The following is an 18,645-nucleotide window of genomic DNA, read 5'->3' as shown; positions in this document are numbered from 1 at the left end:
GACACTGCGCTCTCTCCACACACACGTCCTTACACACCTGCTGCACGACAGGAGGATGCCCACCACACACACACAACCAGGTTGGCTCCACTCGCCGTCTGTCAGTCATCTCCTTCCGAGCCACGCGGTGCTGTTTGCAATTATAATTTGAATGTTTAGCTGAGAATGAGGCAATTTCAAAGGGTGTGGAGTTCAGGATGTAGTGAGTGTGCGAGCCGCATGATGCTTCCCAGCACATAATTAATTAGCCTAGTACATTTGTTAAGTGAACAGCTTGCAGTGCAGCTGGAGTGTCTTGTGTTCCGTCTAGACAATCAGGATCAAATTTCATGCAATATCTGTTAACAGAAAATTACTTTGAAAGTTGTTTGTCTCCTTATAATTAATTATCAGTGTCAAATTATCCATATATTCTCTCTCTCTTGCTTTCTCTGCCTCCATGTGTGGGCTCCGACACTAGGCTATACTGTTTATAGAATTGTATCATTATTTAGTGTGTAGCCTAGACGCTCACGTAATCACAGTTATAGTTACATTTATAGCGCAGTGCTTAGTGTGAACGGCCCTTTAATTGATTTTTTTTTAAATTAATCAGTAAGGCTGAAAAAATAGATGGGTTTCCTACCTTGGAAGCCATAGACATATGAATTAAAGAGTTGATCTGTGTATAATTGTATGGTACAGACCTTTACCATCTGTGCTACCCTTTGAAACGGTTTAAGAATGCTTTAAGAAGTTTTATTAGAAATAATGGAAAACTCATTATGTTGTTATAATTGTGTTAAAAAAAATGAACCCTGGCCTAATTGTAATTACAGACTTTTTTGCGATATTCACTTACTAAGTGCGGCTCAGGCGTCGGGCTAGGTGGTGGTGGACACAGCGCTGGTCTCGCTGCAAAACTAGTAAAAAGATTGCTCTGGACAAACTTCTTCTTTCTTGGTGGCTCCATCTTCATTAGCAGCAGTACTAATGACGACTAACCGCAACCACCTACTCAACTCTGTGTTTTTATACTGTGTGTGTGGATGTTGTTGAAGGCCTTATGCAAAGCGGGTGGGTGCGGTGTCAATTATAAGCACTAGTCCACTCCATACCCGTCCGGGGATATGAGCACCCAAAGTATGTGCAGTTTGAGTTATGCGCTGTGCACAGACAGTATATCAGGGATGGAAAGTGACTTTGTGCGTGGTACTGTACCTGCAACAGTTCGCACAACACACACCCACGCGCATCACGTCGCCACATCCCTGGACCCACAGCGAACACACACACACCCGCTCATAAACAGTTCCAACACACACACACACGACCTGTCACGAACCCACAGCGAACACACACACACGGCCGGACCCGCACGCTCCCGCATCACATCGCCGCGTCTTGGACCCACATCGAACACACACACACACACACACCCGCTCATAAACAGTTCCAACACAGTGAACACACACACGCTCTCGAGCCGTCGCGAACACACAGCGAACACACAGCGAGCACACACACGGCCGGCCGGACCCGTCGCACCTGGATTAGAACATTGCAAGTGTGAATCTGCATGCTTGTGGCATGAATATGATATCCAAAGCGCCCTCCCTTTTATGAAACGCAGTGTGTGTGGACACGGGCCGTAAATGAAAGTCCTTTATAAGTTTGCAGCGAACACAAACACACACACACACGCTCATGAACAGTTCCAACACACACACGCTCGCGAGCCGCCGCAAACACACAACGAACACACAGCGAAAACACACACACACGGCCGGCCGGACCCGTCGCACCTGGATTAGAACATTGCAAGTGTGAATCTGCATGCTTGTGGCATGAAGATGATATCCAAAACGCCCTCCCTCTTATGAAACGCAGTGTGTGTGGACACAGGCTGTAAATGAAAGTCCTTTATAAGTTTGCAGCATTCTCTGTCTAACAGTGCCCGTGCCCAGTTTGCAGTTTGATCATTCATGCGCTATAACCATGGCGCTATAACCATGGCGAAAAAACGGGCGTCGTCATTTGGTGAATATATGCTAATGCGTAAATGGCCATGTGCAAATTCAGATCAATTGCTCCAGCCATTGAAGAGAACCGGGCAGGACAGACAGTTCCTGTCCACAGAGGTTTCCTTAATTATATGTAGGATTAAGTGGGCTATCTGGAAGCTGTGAAAAAAGCCCCTCTGCCCCCCTTGCCTCCTTGGGTGCGGTCAGATCTATTGTTAACATTAAGTACCAGGAATGTTCGGCCTGGAGGCTGTTAGCACCTGAATGAGATTGATGAGACTGTCTAAAATGTCTGAACAGGAATGATTTGAATGAGTTGAATCAACTTTATTGTCACATCACAGGTTTACAGGTGTAAAACGTTTTTGTTATTTCCATAAAAAGAAAAGGAAGAAGAAAAAGAGGGGGCAAGGGGGAAGAGAGATTAATAAAATGAAACAAAAAAAATTGAAATATCAGGGTTTCTGTGCAATTTGTCAGGGCTGGCCCATTATGAGATGATGATCCAGCATGAGTTTGTTCATCCTACTACTCTGGAGGAGGTCTTCAACTACCTTCAGCTCCAAAGAAGCTTCCATGTCTGGAGGAAGGAGATGCAGATGTTACAAAGGGCCAGGTAAAGCACTGGAAGACGATTACTCTTGTTCTTTTCTATTGTTGACAACCAATAAATCGTTTTACTGGATCAGACAAACACGTTTTCACTCACATGAACACTTGGCACCAAGACATGCACCAAAATGTATTACAAACTGCATACACATCCACTTGTCCCAGGAGCTGGACAAACGACAATGTAATAACAGGAAGAGAATATAGTCTGCAACACGTTTACTGATCCTAAATGTGTTTAAATACAGTGTTTACTGTTTAGTATTTTGTAATGGTTTATGGACATGCTAAATCAATAAATGTTTATTTGAATAAAGTAAATCACCCTATCCCGTCATGTAAAAAAATAATGTATGTTATAGCTGCCAAATGTCATTTCAGGTGTTACTTTGTCCCCCTTCCTCCGTCTCTCTCTCTCTCAGGCTTTACTACATTTCTCACACCAGAAAGTTGGCACGGTCAGCCCTCCAGCAGTGGCACTGTGTAGCCCAAGATGCCCAGGCCTGTCGGGTGCTCAGGTTTCAGGCCAAATTAGCAGCTGGGGGCTGTCTCACCTCCACCTCGTCTTTCATCGACCACAAATCTCCCATCACCATTCAACAGGTCAGAATGTGTAACAATTATGATACAATACTGTATGGCACAAGATAATTACAAGTCAGGAATAATACAACAAGAGTACAGTACGTACATCAGCATCGGCTCACATCACCCCGGGTTCAGGATACACATGTGATTGGGATGACTATCCCAATCCCAAAATACTTATCTATTCTTAATATGTCTTTTCCACTAACTCTAATGGGTATTTTCCTGTTGGGCTCTGCAGGGGGGCATCCGTGACTGTGAGGGCGTGTTGAGATGTGTGTTAGCCCGTATGCTGCACCCCTCCCTCAGCAAGGCATTCTCCCAGTGGAGAGACTATGTCCAGGCCAATAAGGAGCAACGCTCCCTCACAAGCAAGGTAGGGACACAATGCATGGTATGTAGACATACAGTAGTGATTAGTGTTCCCCAAGACAGGGTTTGAGGTCAACATTCAGCGACTTGCCACTTAAATCATATATATACTTGACCAGAGTCCCCCAGGGCTCTATACTGGGTTCACTAGTATTTCCCTCTACAGTCTACACCAAATCTGTTTGCCGAAAATAGCTGAGCTACAAGCTCACAACACGTCGCAATGCAATGTATTGTTATTTTTTAGATCTGCCATTTCCCCCTGAATAGGTAGCCTGGTAAAGCCCCTCCCTCCAGAAAATCTCATTTCCATGAAATCAAATTGAAATGAGATTTACCAGGGGCTTTACCAGGCTACTGAATAGGGGCATGTGGCTAAGTTCACAGATTCTTCTTTCAATGATGACGTACAAGATACATTACCAAAAGGATCAATAAATTGTCAATGAATCTGCGTGAGCAAACGTAACAAGGTTTACAGTTGCTCAAACATCAGCAGTGATTTTTAATTATTGTGGAAGTGTTATTTTAATGGGCTGATAGTGAAATTGCGGGTAAATTAAAGTAAATTACTATTAATCTCAATGTTGGTGTTATTTTCGGCATGCTACTAAACTGAGAAGCTGTCTTAATGATGCTACTGTTCACCAACATCTGTTTCCACAGTGATGCTGGATTTATGGACTGCAAGCACACATTCTACCTTTATACATCATATCAGATTATTCAGATGTCCCCATTTCTAGTATGCCTACTGCTTTTCTGCTCCTATAGGTTACAGCACAGCTGGCATACAATCACAGACGGGCATTGCTGAATGCCAGTTTCAGCCAGTGGTGCAGACAGTACAACAACTACCAGAATGCCACCAAGCACAGGGTAGGTGCATTACATTTGGTTCTCTCTTTTTAGCTCAAGACCCAAAAGATAAATTAGACGTTTGCCTGGTACCCAAACTAGTGAAAATAGCAGATCTACAAGCTGCGCGCGCGCGGGGGGACCACGCGTGTGCATGTGGCCGTTGCCTGGTGGGCTAAGCCCCCAACCTAGTAGCGACGCCTCTGGTGCTCTACATGTAGCTCCAGTGAATAGATAGCCAACTGACCTTTAAAAAAGATATTTGGCCAAAGTGTCTGGCACAGTAGACAAACATAGACCAACATGGAAATGCTCCCATTCAATGATTTATTATGACTAGACCGGTGCCCACATCGGCCTACTTGGGAATGATGATGGAAACACGTGCACGACACGGTTATGTAGTACACGTTGTCAGAGAGTACCCAGGTACATATCTGTCTGGCTGTGTTCCCTTTATGCCCATATAGGAGTTTAGTGTCAGGTATGCCCAAACTGATTGGAGTCATTCCCTTCTTTATACTTATTTGCCCTCAGCAGATAGGACGATATTGCGATATACCCTGCAGGCCAGGCAGGGTGGAACAGATGGAGTAAAGTGTCTGGAGTGATTTGTGACAGAAGGGTACAGCAAGAGTGAGAGGGAAGATGTATAAGATGTTAGTGAAACGATATATTTTTTCATTGATTGAATACTTTATTAACAGTTTGCAAAAAAAGGCACAGTGGAACAGATTTATACAAAATAATGCTAAAAGGATAACCCAAATAAGCTCTCAGGGCTTGTTTCCATTAAGGTCCTGTGTATTCAATTCATCAAGACATTTAAAGACAAACAATAATATACAGTAATATGCAAAAACATCATACTGTATATACGAGTAGTAATAAGAAACAAAGATGTGTACAGTAAACAGTTGGGGGGAGTCATTTCCGGTGATAAGCTTAGACTTTTTACTTTTTATTGGGGACAGTTACAGTTTGCAGCCACCTGTAGGTGCTCTTTTAGAGCGGTTTTGAAGGAGGTAGGGAGTCACACTTTTTTATGACTGTTGGTAGGACATTCCACATTCTGACGGCATAGTAGTAGAACAAAATTGAGCCAATTTTTGTGCCGAAACTGGGATGTGCTTTTGTCCTATTTATGATAAATGGTAGAGAGAGGAAACAATGTTATTTTGTTACTGCAGCAGCAATTCTCAAACTCATGGTGGTATCTTATCTTAGATTCCTTAACATAGAAAATCCTAAATATTGTGAAAATGCTAAATCTGCATGGGTAGTAATTTGCTTCTGTCTGTAATGCTTCATGATTAGTTAGATTATGATATTCTTTTCAACGTCTGTGCTTTTTTAAATCAGTGTATCATTGTTCACTATGGTAAATTTTACTACAAAAGTAACCTTCATATGTCATCAAAGCCATCATATGTTATTTCCTGGGTGACGTCTCCTGTTTCTCTATTCACAAAATACACAAGGCTGTGTCAAACAGAAAGAGCTGCAGGTCTGTAGTGGGTCATGGGGAATGCTGAGCATTCTATACAAATCTTTAGAACATAATCTTCTGGTTTTGATCATCTTTCACGCATCACATTGCTATTAGCATAAATTAGATTAGGATATTCCTAAATTAGGACGCTTCTGTAAATATCTAACTTTCCATCTACAGTAGCAAAGGTAGACCAAGAACCCCACTGTTCTTGGGTCCCATGCATCCTATCATTTGGGGGAAACATTAATGTCACAAGTGGTCAACTCATTTCTGAACATATCAATATCCAAATGTTGAGCCCCTTCTATGAAACTAATATTTGTTATAACATACGCTGAGGTTTGGGCAGCTATGTAGCCCTCACCTATACGCCACACCGCCGTTACGCCTGATATGCCTGAGTTATAGTGTCGGGGGCTTTGTCAGAGTACCCGTTGTACCCGCCTGTCTGTGTCCCTTTTTTGTCCATGTATGGAGATCTCTGTATCTGTCTGTCTACCTGTGTCCCTTTTATGTCCATATCTCTGCATCTGTCAGTCCTTGTCTCTTTTTTCCCCCCATTTTTTTTTGCAACAGTATATGCCTATATATTGGAATGCCCATATATGGGTATATCAGTGGGATCTCCATATACCCGCCAGCCCTCCCAATAGACAATTTTAATATAGAATATATACAGTATATGTATATATACATCTTTCTTAGCGAGTTTATCGCAAACTTTCAAGTGCTAGTTAAAAACAGGTTGTCTTTATAACAAGTTGGCTGTTATAATGCAAATAGCAACTATTTGCATTATAGCAAGTTTATATGGCCCACTTTACTGTGCTAGTGTTGACTCGCAATGAAAACACAACAAGCCAAAGGGTCCTCATTGTTTTACTTGTGTGCATGATGGGGCCATTGGAGTGGACAGTTATAATGCAAATAACATCAGAATACTGGTAGAGACTCACAATGACGAGAATGAGTTGGACTATTGGGATGGACAATTATAATGTCATTATACAGCACTTTGCACATTTACATCATATGCTAATCAGCAATGCAACACTAGCCTAGTGTTGACTGACTCACAACAGAAAACACACAAATATCAATTTTAAAGGTAGAATAATTATATGTTTTGGTTTGTTTAAACAAAAAGCCTTAAAGCTCATAGTAATCATTCCTAAGAATATGTGTTCAATAACATGGGTCTCCCTGTCTATCCAACTCTTTAATAAACAGAAGATACATTTTGCATGTGGGTTGTCAATTTAATCCACTCAGGAGAGAGAACCCATTTATCAGCTTCAATCTTATAGTTTTTCAGTTCCAATTTTGTTTGCTATTAGTTTTGTTTAATCACTTCCAATTTCACTTGTTTATCCGGTATCCTGTATGAGTTCTCTGTCCTGGTGGGACACAAATGCATTTTCTGCTATGAGCTGGAGAGACAGGGAGATATCCCTGTTACTAAACACACAGAATATAGAGCTATTTAACATTTATTGCTGTTTATACCATATTCTCTCTGAAATAACACAGCACAAACTTCAGAAATCCTAAAACATGGTGCAGTATGCAGTAGATCTTAAAATGGTTTGGTATATTAGTGTGTATAGTGAGGGCCTGTAGGGCCTACAGCTAAAACTGTGTTTTCTTGCCATATGAAGTGATTTTATTCTGGTATGTCACGCTGTGTATTAAATAAGAAAATATATATTCATTAAAACATTATGGTAAACCATGACATGGTTTTCCTATTTCATATATGAAATTCATGAAGAGAGAGAAAGGTCTCTCACACACACACACACAGTTAATACTATTACTGTAATAATAATCTGCTGCTGATAGACAGACAGACAGACAGACAGACAGACAGACAGACAGACAGACAGTTGTCATGAAGCACAGGACAGATACAGATATCGGTAAGCATGAAGCACAGGACAGATACAGATATCGGTAAGCATGAAGCACAGGACAGATACAGATATCGGTAACCTTCAAGAATAAAATCCATAAATAATAACAGTAAACAGTAAAATGGCCTGCTTTACTTTACATCAAACTGTCTGTTGTGGGTCCCTGCTCTTTGATATGAGGTGTGACAAGTATACAAATACATAGACTTTACTGCAGATCAAATACATTTACAATAACACTTTCTGCTTTATCCAGAGGCAGAAGGAAGCATATGGGACATTAATGCTATTTATTTTGTGTTCTTTGTAACTAAACTAAGCAGTTTAGTCTGGGAACTATTTTTTTTTTAATCTTGTGTTTACTGAACACATCCATATTCAATATGCACATATTCACCATTGCCAACATAAATTACATTGGTCAGAATAATATTCCTTTAATGCTTTTAATTATATGTACATTTTATATTCAATTTTGTGTTAAAATAAACAATATTCCATTTGATACATCACATTGGCTTTACTCTGTGGATCAGACCATGTTAGTTTTCTAAACTTAGTATGCTAAACTTGACCACTCCCATGACAAACCTACAGTACCGGTATTTCCCCATGCATATGATAATGTCAGCTGAAACCTGTTTTTGATTGGCCCAGCCAGACAATGCTCTGTCCCTTGCCAGACTCAGAATCTGAGACTATAAATGATTCACCTTCAGTAAGACGGTCACCACTCAGGCAAAATACTGACCTACACGACTTGAACCTGCTGCTGCTGACTCTGTCAACTGGGATTTAGACAGGAATCAGGATTCAAATTGAAATTTAAACTTCAGTGAACATTCTAAAAGGAGGGAGTGTTACTGTCTACTGCTGACTGGCTGATTTCCTTTCCTGTCGTGAGCGTGTGTAGCCTCATCCAGAGACAAATGGCTTCAAATCCATCTATTTCAGGCGAGGATTTTTCCTGTCCAGTGTGTGGTGACTATACATCCTGTAACCTGGCTCGGAAGAAGCTGTGCAAGGCCTACCTAGAGGACAGATATCAGAGAGCTTCAAAACGTCAGAGAACTTCAACAGGGTCTGACGGTCTCTGCACTCTGCATGCGGAGAAACTCAAACTCTTCTGTGGGGCATGTCGTGGGGCATGTCAACGCATCGATGATGCTGCATGGGCTCACAACTGGAACACTTTACATAAGAAACTGAAGACCTTTAGTAAATTTAAAACAAAATGTGACCAAACAGCAGAACACATACCCGTCCAGACCCGGAACACAGAGAGGCAGATTAAGGAACAGTTTGAAAAGCTCCACCAGTTTCTACAAGTGGAAGAGGAGGCCAGCATCACTGCACTGAAGGAGGAAGAGCTGCATAAGAGTTGCATGATGAAGGAAAAGATTGATGGTCTCACCAGAGAGATAGCAACCCTTTCACACACTATCGAAGCCATAGGTGTGGATGTGAATGCTGGTCAACCCATATCATTCCTGCTGCAGAAATACAAGACTACAACAACACTGCAGGATCCACAGCCAGTTTCAGGAGCACTGATAGATGTGGCCAAACACCTTGGCAACCTGACCTTCAGAGTCTGGGACAAGATGAAGGACATTGCCCCCTACACTCCTGTTATTCTGGACCCTAACACTGCCCATCCAGAACTCAAACTGTCTGATGATCTGACCAGTGTGGAATGTGGAGAAAAACAGGCGCTTCCTGACAACCCAGAGAGGTTTAACGAGAATGCATATGTTTTGGGTTCTGAGAGCTTTAACTCAGGGACTCAGAGCTGGGATGTTGAGGTTGCTGGAGACAACTGGGAACTGGGTGTGTTAGAAGACTCCTATCAGAGGAAGAAGTATGTGAGAGCGGGTCAATTCTGGAGCTTAAGCGTAACTTACCGATACACAAGTGAAACTGATGAATATGAAGCTAACACTGCACAAGGGGCGACCCCCACCTTAGTGCAGCAGAAACCCCGGAGGATCAGAATCCATTTGGAGTGGAATGAAGGAAGGCTGTCATTCTCTGATCCCGATACTAACACACACATACACACATTCATACACAAGTTCAGAAAACCACTCTTTCCATTCTTTTTCACTGGTCCACCTCGGCGACGATTAAAAGGGTTTGGGAAGTTGGAAAAAGTACCACTACCAGTCAGTTTAACCATCAAACAACAGAGTTAGACACAATGATGATAATCATGATGATAAAGATGTCGATCACGATAGTTGCCAATATTATACTCAATATGATCTATTTGATTATTTGATAGTGATGTTATTGTGATAGTATTTGGGGTTCAGGGTTGCATTAGTCACGATAATAATGTTGAGGACTGGTAGCTTTACTCTACTCAGGCTATACTTTTTATTCTGATTTGCTGTTCTGCAGTAGCAAAGAATGGAAAGAAAGAAATGTTGTGAAAAGGATAAATACACTCAAAGAGATAGATAGAAGTTGTTTTTAATTGCTCATCGCTGAATTGTTCTTATATTAGCTATTTTTGCATAGTAGTTAATGTGTATTGTGATTGCATTCCAAATTTTAGTGTGAGTATAGAAATTTGATCTGAAGTCAGTTTTTATAGTGACGTTGTGGATTTATACTTTGAAATGATCATGTAAATATTTTTCTGAACATTTCCATATCTGCCATTTTTTCACAGCTCATGTAAAATGCTCAGCTAGTGAGCAGGGGAAGCATGACTAATGTTCAATGTTTCTGCTGCTAGTAATTAATGTTTGCTTTTTTGATACTTAAAAATAAAGTAACTTGCCAATAGCTGACTTTCTTGTGTAAATCATGTTGAAATTGAAATACAGTGTAAAACAGTGGTTCTCAAACTTTTCAGCTCAAGACCCAAAAGATAAATTTGATGTCTCCCCGGCACCCAAACTTACAGTATGACCTATTTAATAGTGAAAATTGCAGATCTACAAGCGTTGTGAACACCATTTTCACCGTGTCTTTTTGAAATGTATGGATTTTTTATTGACATTTTTACTGTTTTTTATATCTTTTGAAATAGTAACTTTAAAACATTGTAGGAAAGGTTAAAATGGGATGTTTACTTGAATGGGCCAGTGATCCCCCCCCAAAATGTGTCCCAACCCATTGTTTGGGACCCACTGGTCTAAAATGCAATCGGTTAAATCAGTTGCAAAGCTGAAGTACTCCCTCTTGTGGTCTAAAAGTTAATATGTGAGCTCCAGAGAAATGGTACACATAACATACACGAAAGACGAGTGACAATACAGAAAAGATTGTAACTTACAATTATGCAAGCATAAAGAGTGTAAACTTCTTCTCGCATTCTGTATAAAGCATGTTTAAATCTGTAAAGATAGATATAAGTATATCACACACACACACACACACACACACACACACACACACACACACACACACACACACACACACACACACACACATCATATACAGTGTAATGCAGTATCAGTATTATAGTATAGTATATTATATTCACTCATGCTTAGCTGTTGGGATGAACTGTATAATAAATAGCCTAGTACTGTCGAAGTGCATGGCCCACTTCAAGTGCTAGTGTTACTCACAATGAAAAGACAAGCCAAGCATTCAATACAATATGAATACAATAGTTCCAACAACAATATACCTTAACTTGGGAAATCCTAAATATTTGTGGGGGGAAAGTAAGCAATCATTTACCTACTTTCTTTTTTTTGGGTAGTTACTGGCATGGTAACTGAAGAAAGCTGTTTCTCCATTTACAAAACACATAAGGCTGTCCTTACTAGTCAGGTGTGTACAGGGTCATGGAGGATGAGGTATCTAGGCATTCTGTACAAAACATCACAGTAAAGAACATAATCTACTGGCTTTAATCTTCTTTCAACGTGGGAGTGATATTTGTCACTGCACATACTCCGTCTCCTATGGGCTGGGGCGGCATCTGTCACCAGGGAATGTTGGGCAGGAGGAGTAGGACTGTATGCGTTCTCCTGGTGGGGTCTCCTCACTAGCAGGTGAGCCAGTAGGAACCGCAGTGCCAACTCACACTTCTATTATAGACCAATTATTTGTTTACTAACATTGAGACTGGATGCACAGGTGATTGTTTCATGCAATCAATTGGGGTGCGCTAGTTAACTGGCTAGTGAGGCGTGTCCAAGCAAGACCTGATAGAATGGGTTTCATTTGGAGGCAGTTTGACGTCGTCTGTTAAGGGGTCTATTCCTTTCATCATCCAACTCCAATAAATATAACTAGCAGCCATTGAATGAATTTAAGACGTATTAAAGGTTATTACGTGCCAACCTAAATTACCTAGATTAGTATATTCCAAAATTAGGATGATACATATGATGGTTGAAAAATATGATCTTTACTAAAATGTTGTAGAGCAGTGGTTCTCCAAGTGGGGTCTGGGGACGCCCAGGGGTCCTTAAGGGGGTTCCAGGAGGTCCCAGCATCATTCATGACTCACTGTTGGGAGCTTGTAGAAAAATGTGAATATTTTGGATTTTTTTTTTTTTACAATTTAACAATTCTTGTATGGCAATTCCTGGCAAAAATGTTTTCAGATAGCTGTCCGCAGCCAAATACATATACATTTGGGGGTCCTTCACATGAAAATGTTTGAAAACCACTGTTGTAGAGAATGCCTAGGTATCATCCTCCATAAGCCACTACATACATGCAGTTGCAACTGTTTGAAGAAACGATGGCCGTGTGCGTTTTATGAAGGGATAAACATGAGAAGATTACATATGACTCCCAATATAGTTCCCACATTAAATTAATGGTCCATGTCTTTGTTCGGTTACTTTTACGGTAACATTGACATTTTAGTGAACATTGATACAAAGCTCCACCATTGATTTTAAAAAGTGTAGACTGCATAGCTGTTTGTAAAACTATCTAACCAACCATAAAGCATTCATAATAATACTAATAACAAATACAATACAAATATTATTTGTATTACTCCTTTGGGGTATTTGTCACTGTATATTTGCATTTACTGTAGGGTGAAATGTGTCCTCTGCATTTAACCTATCAGGAGCTTATAGAATGGCATCTTGTGGTCATTCTATACAGGAAGTACAGGAATGAGCAAATGATTGCCAATCAGTGTTGCCCGATTTTGTGAGAGAAATAAGCAACCAGGTCTAGGAAAACAAGCCCAAAAGAAGCAACTAGGCCACATGAGCACTTTAAACCTATATATATCAGCTATTTGAAAATAGCCGATCTACAAGCTCACGTGTCACGATGCGACATGTTGTGAGCTTGTAGATCAAATCTTGGGAAAAGAGACATTTAAAATCAATTTGTGTTGTTAAAACACATTTTAACACCACAAATTTGGTACGGGGGTCACTGGCACAAAATGTTTTCAGATGGGGATACACGGACAATTACATATTCATTTGGGGGTCCTTGACATGAAAATGTTTCAGAACCACTGGTTTATACAACATTAGACAGTAAGCCAAAATCAGCCCAAAAGACTGCACCCCAACTACCAATATTTACAAGCAACTTTACAGAAAAACAAGCCCAGAGTTGCTTATAATAAGCAGACATGCAAATTCAGATTTTACATTTCCTAATCTGAGGTAAGATAGTGATAAGATCGGAAAAAGGATTTGTTGTATAGGACATAGTGTACTGATTTGTACTTGTAATATATTGTGGTGGAAAAAACAAAAGGCATTTTTAGTATTTGTTGTTTATTGTATGTAAGGAACAAATATGAAGCAGATCACTAGTGCAAAACAAACAAAATAGGAAGCAACACAATGCTTGTATCTAGAAATAATTTCACAACAAAGTAACAACAAAACACAGTATATCTTTTGTCTTGTATGTTTGTTTTGTGTAGTAACAATTTATCTGGATCTCATATTACCCTTTATACCACAAGAGGGAGTACTTCACCTTTGCAACTGATTTAACACTACAACTATATGCACTGTATTTAATCAGTATTTCAATTTCAACAAGAAGATTTACACAAGAAAATTAACTATTGGCAAGTTAAAAATAGAAAATAAAAATGGAAGATATGGGGATGTTCAAAAGAATATTTACAATACAATTTCAAAGTAATTTTCCTCATGGTGATAAAAAAAAATAGTATTCAAAGAATAATTTAAAAAAAAGATTAAAAAACGAACAAAAAAGAATGGGATACAGATCCTTCCCTTGCTCAGTGGGAGCCATTTTCTTTCCTCAGTGGTTGTTGGTGCGCTTGTTTCCTGGCAACAAGACGGTCCAAACGAGGGGTGCGAGACAGTGACACTCGAAGTGTGTTATTTATGTCCAGTCTATTCTGTAATTCAGTTTTTCTTGCCATCATTGAAGCAAACCCAGCTTCGCAGAGGGAGGTTGTTGGAAATGGAAGCAAAGTTTTCAGTGCCTTTGTGGCTATTCCAGGATGCTCAGCCCTGACTTTGATCCAGAAAGTCGGCAGAGAGGAAGTTATCCAAAACAAACTTTTAAGGCCACCATCATTTGCAACCTCAATGAGTTGATGCTCTTCCTCCATGGACAGAGACGATTCATCACCGGGGACATTCACAAATGGATCACGCATCCACTCCTTAGAACTTTGTGGGTCTTTGGTGGTTGGAAAGTATCGCTCAAGCTCCATTGACAGTGATGCCAGGTGATCCCTCACCAGCTGGGAGAAGGATGGCACAGTCTCAGTCTCTCCAAAAACCTCTGCTAGTGAATGGAACATGTCAAATGATCCCATGTTCACTCGCCGTCCCCACAGTCCCAGTTTGGCTTTGAGTGCAGCCACTTTATCTGACATCTTGAATACATTTGCCATTCTCCCCTGAAGTGACAGATTGAATTCGTTGAGCAGGTTGAATATGTCACACAGGTATGCTAGTTTTGAGACCCATTCCTCATCACTGAAACGTGCTGCCAGTGGCGAGTTAATTTCTGAAAGAAATCTCTGCAGCGGTCCACGCAACTCAAACACTCTGGCCAGCGACCGCCCCCTGGATAGCCACCTGACTTCAGTGTGTAAGAGAAGGCACTTGAGTTCTGTGTCAATATCCCCACAAAGCTGCTCAAACAGATGGGAGTTAAGGGCGAGTGCTTTGACGTGGCTGATCATTTTAACGATGTCATTCAATACACTGTTAAGCTCAGGTGAATTTTTTTGGCTGGCCAGCATTTCTCTGTGGATGACACAGTGCGCAAGTTCGCATTCAGGTGCTACCTGTTTAACCATGGCAGTGAAACCAGACAGCCGTCCAGTCATGGCAGCAGCCCCATCTGTGCTCAGGCCAACACAGAATGACCAGTCCAACTTTCCTGACATGTAATTATCCAAAGCCTTGAACAATTCTGCAGCTGTTGTGTTGGTTGGCAGCGACAGTGCACACAGCAAATCTTCACGCACATCATCCTGAGATATATATCGCACGTAAACAAGAACGACTGCCTTGTTGTCAACATCAGTGGATTCGTCCACCTGGATTGCATACCACGGTGACGCTCTAATCCTCTCCAACAACTGTGCCTCGATGTCCTCTGCCATTTCATCTTCTGAAGGATGAACGTGTGCTCTGTTGTTAGCCGCAGACTCTCCCAATATTTCACGGAAAATCAGCTCACACGCAGGTAGAATCAACTCCTCGGAGATTGTGAATGGCTCTTCAATCTCACCGATAAGACTAGCCACCAGATTTGACAGGCCCACTCTCAGTGCAACCACATTCGTAGATGTGTACTCTGCCGACTGTCTCAACACAGACACATGTGTAGAGGTGGACTCCGACTGTCTCAAAGCAGCCACATTTTTAGATGTGGACTCAGACTGTCTCAACGCAGACACATTTTTAGGTGTGGACTTCGACTGTCTCAACGCAGCCACATTAGTAGATGTGGATTCAGGCTGTCTCAAAGCAGCCACATTTTTAGATGTGGACTCCGGCTGTCTCAAAGCAGACACGTTTGTAGATGTGGACTCCGGCTGTCTCAAAGCAGACACGTTTGTAGATGTGGACTCCGACTGTCTCAATGCAGCCACATTTGTAGATGTGGAGATTGTGGACTCCGGCTGTCTCAGCGCACTGAGCGCAGCCACATTTGTAGGTGTGGACTCCGAATGTATCAACGCAGCCACATTGGTAGATGTGGACTCCGAATCGACCGAATGTCTCAACGCAGCCACATTTGTAGGTGTGTACTTCGGCTGTCTCATCGCAGCCACTTTTTTAGGTGTGGATTTCGGCTGTCTCAACGCAGCCACATTTTTAGGTGTGGACTTCTTCGGCTGTCTCAACGCAGCCACTTTTGTAGGCGTCTTGCCACTGGTAACACTCAGCACTTGAATATGCCCCTCTTGTCCGAGTAAAACTTTTCTCTGCTCAAAGAACTCCAACGGCATGTTTTTGAGTTCGTGGTGCCTCGCTTCGAAGTGCCGAAGCAGTTTTGATGGCTTTAGTGCATCGTTGGACAGCGTGTCTCCACACACTAAACACAGAGGCCTCTGAGCGTGCGACTCACCGGCGGCGACGAAGCCATATTTTAGGTAGGACTCGTTGTATTTCCTATTAGACTTCTTCTTTTTCGCACTCTCTGGCTCTGCTCCTGTCGCGCCGCCGACGCGGGGCCTTTTGTTGCCGTTGCCCGTTTCGAATAAGCCCCCCGTTGTGGGTTGTTTTGGCTCCATTTCGCTCTCGTTACGGGACTTTTTACAGAAAGAAAGAAAAAAAAACGGAGAGAAAAATATAGCAGGCTCACGGCACTTCCTCCTTCTTTCTTCTTCGGTGTCTTTGCGGTGTTGCCAGATTATGTGAGAGAAGTAAGCAAAGGGTATAGGAAAACAAAAAGAGGCAACATAAGAAACAGTGCTATTTAAAAATAGACGATTTACAAGCTCACAACGCATCGCGAGAGCTTGTAGATCTGATATTTAAAAAAAAGTGGAATATATTTGGAATATATATATAAAAAAAAAAAAACATTCTAACAATGCAAATGCTCCCTGGCACAAAACATTTTCATGAAAATGTTCGAGAACCACTGGTTTAAATAATAATTTGGAAGCATGCCTATAAGCAACTATACTTTAGAAAAAAGCCCAAAAAATGCAACTTGCAACTACCAATTTTTAGAAGCAACTTTACAGAAAAGGAAGCCCAGAGTCGCTTATAATAAGCCGACATGGCAACACTGTGTGTTTGCTGTGTCTGTGTTTTAGAGGCTCGCTGCTGCCTCTACACTTGACACAAGTATTGCATTTGGCAACACACTGTACGCAGCAGCAAGTGTTGCCCGATTTTGTGAGAGAAATAAGCAACCAGGTCTACGAAAACAAGCCCAAAAGAAGCAATTTAGGCCACATAGTACTTTTAAACATCTACACTACAATAAGCAACTACACATTAGAAACAAGCCCCCCCCCCCCCAAAAAAAACCGCAACCTGCAACCTACCAATATTTACTAGCAACTTTACAGAAAAAGAAGCCCAAAGTCGCTTATAATAAAGCGGACTTGGCAACACTAACAGCAGCTCACATAGATAGGAGATGAATGTCAGACCTCCTCCATAATATATGCAGCTTTATTGTCTCCGCCAGGCCGAAATGCATGGCGAGAGAGTATGTTTTGCACCCGTCCGTCTGTGTGTGTGTGTGTGTGTGTGTGTGTGTGTGTGTGTGTGTGTGTGTGTGTGTGTGTGTGTGTGTGTGTGTGTGTGTGTGTGTGTGTGTGTGTGTGTGTGTGTGTGTGTGTGTGTGTGTGTGTGTGTGTGTGTCTGTCTGTGAACAGGTCATCTCCGGCACAGTTGCCTTGATCGCAGCAAAACTGTGCACACACACTCCCGGGATGCCAATTCAGAACCTTTGGCCCCAATTTTTCACATGAGCCTGTTATACCGCCAACAGGAGGCGGCTTTTTGCTAAACACATTTTTTGACAGTACTCCTACAGATTTTGTCCAAACGTCACACGAATCGGTACACAGTATCTCTATAGTCATTACACAAAACAGGTCTTTCAGATTTTTCATATTCCATCCTGATTGGCTAAAAATGGCTTCCAAAGTTTGCAGGAGTGCTCCGTTTTGAACAAAATGCCTCAAAATTTCCGTGAAATTTTTCACGCACATTCCGACTAGGCAGAGGAAGAAATGCCACGTGAACATTTTCAAATCAGCTTCATGGTGGCGCTATAACATGCTTTGCACGCACGTTTGCACTACGTTCAAGAACAAATGCCACCCTTTCAACATAGCGCCACCAGGCCAGACTTACATAAAACTCATTTTTTTATATTACTCCTTCAGATTTTATCCAAACATCACGCAAATCTGTACACATGATCTCTATAGTCAACTGATAAAGACGGATCTGTCCGATCCACCTAATTTTTCACATTCCTGATTGGCGAATTCCCAACATTGCTGCCCCACACTATCCTACCTGACCTGGCGGAGACCTGTGCTCCGAGAAGCACTTTTTCTAGTTTATGCTGTAGGAGGGCTCTGGAACAGTCAATGAAACCTAATATGCTAATTCCCCATCCCCAACCCACTGGAAAACATGAATGGGTGGGAAGGGAGCCACATTTTGCATATCATGTACAATGTTTTTTCCCATAGAGTTTTCCAAAAAAAAATATATTCATTATTTTAAGCCTGGAACCAAGCCATCCAGGCTCCTGGTGAATCATGAACATAAAACATTCGATTCTGTGTCAAACAATATTTGAAAAACACACCCATTTTTTATTATTAAATATAGGCTAGTGTATAATATTCAAATATGTTTTACACAGAATCAAA

At 41.4% G+C, this 18,645-nt stretch overlaps 1 protein-coding gene across 1 annotated transcript in view; it reads left to right on the top strand.

Annotated features, from left to right (window-relative positions):
* Positions 1-3,484: 3,484 nt before the first annotated feature.
* Positions 3,485-18,645, top strand: part of LOC311054142 (uncharacterized protein) — a gene marked incomplete at its 3' end in the record, with an annotated part of 30,831 nt that continues 15,670 nt past the window's right edge. Inside the window, exons 1-2 of the mRNA XM_084070021.1 lie at positions 3,485-3,579; positions 4,350-4,454. Coding sequence (XP_083926147.1) covers positions 3,493-3,579; positions 4,350-4,454 — 192 coding nt within the window. The 5' untranslated portion in view covers positions 3,485-3,492. The remainder of the gene's footprint in view (positions 3,580-4,349; positions 4,455-18,645) is intronic.

This window comes from Gymnoscopelus microlampas, assembly GCF_963454915.1.
Source record: "Gymnoscopelus microlampas genome assembly, chromosome: 10".
Taxonomy (NCBI): Eukaryota; Metazoa; Chordata; class Actinopteri; order Myctophiformes; family Myctophidae; genus Gymnoscopelus; species Gymnoscopelus microlampas.
This window is presented reverse-complemented; position numbering and strand designations above follow the sequence as displayed.